Source organism: Triticum aestivum, chromosome 5A (assembly GCF_018294505.1).
Source record: "Triticum aestivum cultivar Chinese Spring chromosome 5A, IWGSC CS RefSeq v2.1, whole genome shotgun sequence".
NCBI classification, from domain to species: Eukaryota; Viridiplantae; Streptophyta; class Magnoliopsida; order Poales; family Poaceae; genus Triticum; species Triticum aestivum.
This window is the reverse complement of record NC_057806.1, coordinates 675,874,005-675,880,344: the sequence shown is the minus strand read 5'-3', so window position 1 is coordinate 675,880,344 and position 6,340 is coordinate 675,874,005. Positions and strand designations below refer to the sequence as shown.

At 46.6% G+C, this 6,340-nt stretch overlaps 1 protein-coding gene across 1 annotated transcript; it reads left to right on the top strand.

Moving 5' to 3' along the window:
* The first annotated feature begins 4,348 nt into the window (after positions 1-4,348).
* LOC123108354 (serine carboxypeptidase-like 5) lies at positions 4,349-4,775 on the top strand. Its single transcript, XM_044530162.1, has 2 exons — positions 4,349-4,521; positions 4,586-4,775. The coding sequence occupies exons 1-2, from the start codon at positions 4,349-4,351 to the stop codon at positions 4,773-4,775; spliced, it is 363 nt and encodes a 120-aa protein (XP_044386097.1).
* The last annotated feature ends 1,565 nt before the right edge of the window (positions 4,776-6,340 follow it).

The following is a 6,340-nucleotide window of genomic DNA, read 5'->3' as shown; positions in this document are numbered from 1 at the left end:
TTTTCTTGGATCATTGAGCATCAAGTTTAAATTGTAGATTTATTGATAAAATGAACTTTATTCTGTATGCTTTCACATCATGTATTTTTTCGAAATGGTATGAGTTAGTTTTAAGGCCAAAGTTTTTCCATGTTGCCGAGAAAAAATTAGGCCCGGGGTTTGCTTCATTCCTGGCTCCGCCACTGCTTCCCGAGTCATGCACATGCTCACTATACCGTTCTTCTCCTTACCGGTTTTGTTCTTCTTTCTCATTCAATTGTTCCGGCATCCCCATGACGTAGTCAGATGTGTCTGGCCAGACGATGATGGATGCAGTCACACCGAGAGGGCCCTAAGAACATCTCTCCGTCGCCGAAGGATAAAATCCCACTCTCGAGCTATCTAGTCCCTTGTCAAACTTACCGATGGACATGTAAGTTGCCGTTATGATCACCGTGTTACAGATGATGTTTGAGCAACTCCAAAGTCCACCGTATGGTAGGAAGTGACTACGATATTGTCATGGTCTGAGGAACTGAAACACATGCTAACACTCTGTGTTATAACAATTGATTTCAGACGATATTCTCTCAAAGTATAACAAACAAGTTTGGGTCAATTCAGTATGATCGTTCTTCTAACATCATACTATAAATGTTGTTTTAGGACTATCATTACACTTAATGATATCCTAAGATCCTGAAAACATGATCACCAACAACACTTGAGCCAGTCTGAGAGGCAAGACTAGGAACCTATACTTTACCATTTATCATTCCACATGTGCGTATGAGTATTCACCGAATCACATATTCCTGTATCATAATAGTTATAGCATGAAATATAAACTCTTAGTTATGAAAAATATACTAATACAATATATTGCCTTTAGGGCATATTTCGAACACCAATCTACCCTAGGCAGTAACAATATGGCAAGAATGGACCCATATGCATCAATCTAGCATGACTAAGGCAACAACATTCTCATCTAACCACTATCAACACTAGCATTGGTCCGATTCAACCCAAATGTAGTGGATTCAGATCAAATCCGGTCGAATCAGATCGAATCCAATCCAATCCACTATGAACAATCAAATATAACATTGCCCTACTAACCATTACTCGAACTACCCTAAGAACCCTAACTACAAACTCATCTGCAAGGGGGAGATTCGAAGCTTACCGGAGTGGGTGCTGGTGCAGCATACGCCGGCCGTGGAGAAAATCCTGGAGGGAATAGGGGTGCAGCTGCCACCAAAGATGAGCCAGCCATTCTGAGGGCCGCGGTCATGGTTCTCATTGCGCGCCAGCTGGAAGATGAGCGCGATGTCCTCGAGCTCCCCTCCCCTTGCACCGGTCGTAGGGGTAAACCCTCGAATGGTGGTAAAATACCCCCATAAGTTGGGCCGGTGAAAGCCGCAGGCGGTGGGTTTTGAAACCCCGCTGTCATCAAGCCCAAGATCGGGAGGTCTGGCACCAACAGCGGATTAGGAGTTCACGGTGCCGATGCTACATTGGCCCGTGGCGGCAGCATGGTGCACAAAGGGGATGGTGTCCGGAGAGCTACAACAAGATCCCGTCCGGAAGAGGCGAGGCCGGCAATCCACCTCTCCTGGATGGGGTTTCTACCGGCGATGGTGAGAGTGGGGGCACGCCACGATGATAGCTATGCCATCAGAGACACCGAAGGGGAGGTGAGGGGAGAGCGAGCGAGTGCATGTGAACTGCCGTGGGAGGTGACTGGAGAGAGCGTGGGGAGTTAAGAGACGTCCTGTCGTCTCCCGCACTTCCCCACACGTCTAGGCGATCGCCACGCATGGCCCAGAACTACTTTGAGGTTCATTCGGGCCAGGAAACAGATGCAACTCAGTCAACCAAACAGGCTGATTTCATCCCGCCTGGGTCTAGCTGGACCTAATGCAGCCTACCGAACGCGCCCCTGGTTTGTTGTTGTGGTGGTATGGTGTCGTTTGTGGTGATATTTCCAGTGGGCTCAGCTAGGACTGTCATTATGTTTAGTTGGCTCCTTTTATTTTTCTTCGATGCAGGGCAGCGGCATTATCCCCTGGAAACACTAAGGGCCGGTTTTTTTGAGCTATGTTGTGGAAATAAGCTCAAGATAAGCTCCTGTGGAAATAAGCTCCAGATAATAAGCTAGCCAGTTCTTTTCAGTGTCTATTTTTTCAGCTTATGTGTGGTATGATCAGTGAAACGTCTGTAATGTTCTTGGACTATATTGTTATTCAGATTAAACGATATTGCACTATTTTTATCATTTTGTTGCCCATATGAACTTAAATTCGACTTTCAAACATCACAACATGTTATAATCAAACATAAGGGAGATCATTATCTGGCATACGAATATTATACATGCATCATTGTCTCATGTACGAGTACGAGTACTTCAGAAGAAGTACTGAATAAAAAAGATCTTCAAATTATTACATGGTTCTCCCAAAAAAAGCATACACCCTAGAGCTAACCATCAAGGGAAAACACTTGTAGCAATAGCATCACGAATGGAACCCATAGTACCATCATCAATGGGTGCATAATGATGAGAATGGCTCTCCTCATGAGCATAAGATCCACTCTCAAAACCATGTCAAAATGTTGACCACTTAGTTTGCTCTCACGAATGAAGTTATGAAGACACGCGCATGCAGTAATGATCTTTGTTTGTGTAACAGGTTTGTACCGTGTGATGCCGAGGAGGATTCTCCATTTCATCTTTAGAACAACGAACGATCGTTCGATGATGTTCTGTAGTGATTAATGTAGATGACTGAAGGTCTCGTATCTCCCTTGTGGCGGTACTTGTTGGAAATCAGGTACATGGTAGTGTTGTCCTTTGGATGGTGCTAGATATCCAACTCTGTTTGGATATCCAAAGTCAACAAGATAATATTTGACTGCATTGATATAAAGAAAGATACCCAAAATCAATTAGTTCACGCAAAATATTAGAGCACAAGAATGCATGTATAAGTTATTACCGTCCGGAGGGTGTGGAAAGTAGAAATATTCAACTTGTGCATCATTGAGTACACGTGTGTCATGAGCAGATCCAGGCTATCCAGCAACAACAAACGTTAACCTCATATCAAAATCGCAAATTGCCATGACATTCTGAGTTGTTGAACCTTTCCTGTTTGCGATACTTGGGTTGCTCACTTGTAGGCACAACACATTCAATGTGTGTTCCATCTATTGCCCCAATGGCATCCTTGAAGTGAGGCCAAAATCTTGTTTTTGTAAGCGAGTCATGAACTTGGGTGAAAGATCGATCTTTGGGTTGAATGTAATCACCGGCCATACAGTACACACACAACAAGATCTTAAAAAAAATTGGTTGATGGTAGACTGACTGTATTCAAATCGATCTGCAACATTGTCGGTGGTCTGGCGTGACCCCATAGTCCACAAGAACTGTGCTAATCCGTTTCTCAGCATTCGTAAGCAAAGATACCAACCATCACCAAATCCCTCTCATTTTTGTCAAATTTCTTCAGCCAAGAGTTGAACAAATCATGTACTATATTATTAGGGATGTCAAACAAGTTGAAAGCACATTTCATAACAATCCACATAATCTAGCAGTAGAACAGTGAAAGAACAAATGATTGATAGATTCATCTCTACCACAGAAAAGAACATTTCTTATTTCTTATCCCCTTTCCATCCTGTACGAAGCAGGTTATCTTTAGTAAGAATGATAGTCCTAAGAACAAGCCACAAAAAAATCTTTACTCTTGGTGGCATCCTGAGCCACAAAAACGACACTCCTAGCTGACAGGCACGCATGGAGAAAATCACTCGATTTCGTCCAATCAGCATACTGCAATTGATGTGGTCGTACAAGGCGATCTTAAAGATGATTGCAGCAGCATTAAAAGTTTTTCTTTTTTCTGAAATTAACCTAAGAAAACAACTAGAACTGACAGTGACGATGGAGATGAGGTACAGGTACGTGTGGCAGTTCCTTCGTTGGGACATGGCCGATACTGCACCGGCCGCGCGGCCCGTCCCGTGGAAACGATGGAGAGATCTGACAGCTGCTCATTCGTTTCCAGACACTTCGTTATCGTACGTACGTGCGCGCGCGCGCTGTCACGTCATGCACGTGCTGATGCCCTGCTGATTCCACAGTATATACATAGTGTCGTACATACATACATAGTCTCGTACATGTTTTTCACAGTACGTACATAGTCTCGTGTGTTCACATACGAGGTAAGTGTGAGCAGACCAGCCAGGGAAGGATATGATTATTATTTCTTTATTGAGAACAGAAGATATATGAATAGTGGTGTAACATTTGCCGCTTGCGCTCCTGCTCATGGAATCGAGCTTAGTAGGTATGGCGACAACGCCACCCAACCACCGGCCGCCGCTTGTGCAATCATTCTCCCTGCTGCTTCTCCTCCTCCTCCTCCATCCTTTCTTCTCCGCCGGGACGCCATCTATCACCACCAAAGCCGTGCCGCGGCTGCCGGGTTTCAGCGGGTCCCTGCCCTTCTCCCTCGAAACAGGGTATGCTCTGCTCTCTTCTTCTTCTTCTTCTTCTTCTTTGGTGTCGGATGATGCGACGGTGCAGGTACGTGGCGCTGGACGACGGCGTCCGCCTCTTCTACTACTTCATCAAGTTGGAGCGCGACCCGGAGGAGGACCCCGTCCTGCTCAGTGTGTTCTTTTTGCTACGATTACCTAAACTTTATGTTGCAAAGCTAGCTTCCTACGACCAAATTAAGAACCCTTCCTTCCAGAGTAGAAATTATCATGTCTAGTTGTTTAAAAAACTACAAATTTGGCCCGCACAGCGCGGGCTAGTACTCCCTCCGGTTTTTTTTTGCTTTCATATAAATTTTGTATGAAGTTAAAGATTCATTATAAAATGTAGGTTCATAGTATATATATTTGATAATGTTATGTAAATACATTTATTTACAAATTTGGTCAAACTTTGTAAAGTTTGACTTGACACAAATCTAATACGTAAAGTAAAAAGGACCGGATGAAGTATTTAACAAAGTTAACTTAGGGCACCGCCGACGCTGGCCCGCAAACCAGACACCACATCCCTCCGCATTCAGGGGGACCGGTCCACGGACACGGATGCGGGAGGTAGCCATCAAGCGCTACCGCATACATTTTGAACTAACATGACGAAACTCATCAAACACGGTGAATTTCATTAAAATTCAGCCAAATTTCCATAAAAAGGTCGATATTTCAATCATTTAACTAAAAACTAGAAAACAAATATTAAACCACATACCGAATGACCACTTTGTATGCGTGGCCGCCCTGCCTTGCCGCACCACCCTCGCCTTTCGTGTCGCCGCCGCCGTCGTCCCTTTAGCGACGGAAGGACATCGAAGGGCCGCGGCTGACTACCACTCGTGGAGGAGTCGCTCCACCTCCTCTTGCATGGTACGGAGGGCCGCCACTACCAATGCAGATGGCGCCCGCGGAGCTCTAACGGCGGCCTTGTCCCTGCCGGTGTTGGTCAAGGAATTGCTAAGCGATCACTCCTCGCCAATTTTCTCGAGCTCGCCGTCAAGGCGGCGGTGGCACCTAGCGGCCGTCTCCACGGTGGTGACAGAGCAACCAGGGCCCATGCGGCAGTGGGGTCCGGGTCATTGCAGACCCATTCCGGTGCCACGTCGGACTTGGTGAACGTGGAGAGCTAGGCAGTGTTGTGCCGGCCATACCGCGCATGCTGCCTCGCCGCACACTCCTCCTCGGACACAATGGCCCTCGAGCCCGACGGACCGCCACTGCCACCTCCGAGATAGTGGAGCATGCGGCCCCGCGCCTTCGTGATCGCGTGCGACAACTCCTCCTTGATGGGGTGGCGGTTGCGGCGGGGTGGCGACTCAGGCCCATCAATGCAGGTGTACCGCCAGCGACGCGGGCTCGTCCTTGATGATGATGCCATGTACTTAGGGTAGGGTCATAGGCCTGACCTAGACGCCCTATCCAAGGACACTGCCCTAGGGTCAAAGTCATTTGAAGTACAACAGAAGATACCGACTTAAATCACCTTGGAGTGCAAGCCACTCGACCAGCTATTCCACTCGGATACCCCAATTCCACTCGACCACGATAGTGTCACTCGACGTATGAAGAATCACTCGGAGTACAGAAGATCTAAAGCCACCCTAGGATGGCAACAGTCAGACGTTCACTCCGTAGTCTTAAAGATCATTAATAGTCATTTATAGTAGGCGTTACCAATAACGGCCCTGCCTTAACTCACATTGAACCCTGTGTAACTGAGGGCTAGAGGGGTCAGGCGCACTCTATATAAGCCACCCCCTCCTCTGGCACAAGGGTTCGCACCCCCTGT

Bases quoted from the DNA above. Each gene is read 5' to 3' on its own strand.
- LOC123108354 (XM_044530162.1), top strand. From the start codon at position 4,349: ATGGCGACAACGCCACCCAACCACCGGCCGCCGCTTGTGCAATCATTC. The intron at 4,522-4,585 runs GTATGCTCTGCT...GCGACGGTGCAG, and splicing joins CCCTTCTCCCTCGAAACAGG to GTACGTGGCGCTGGACGACG.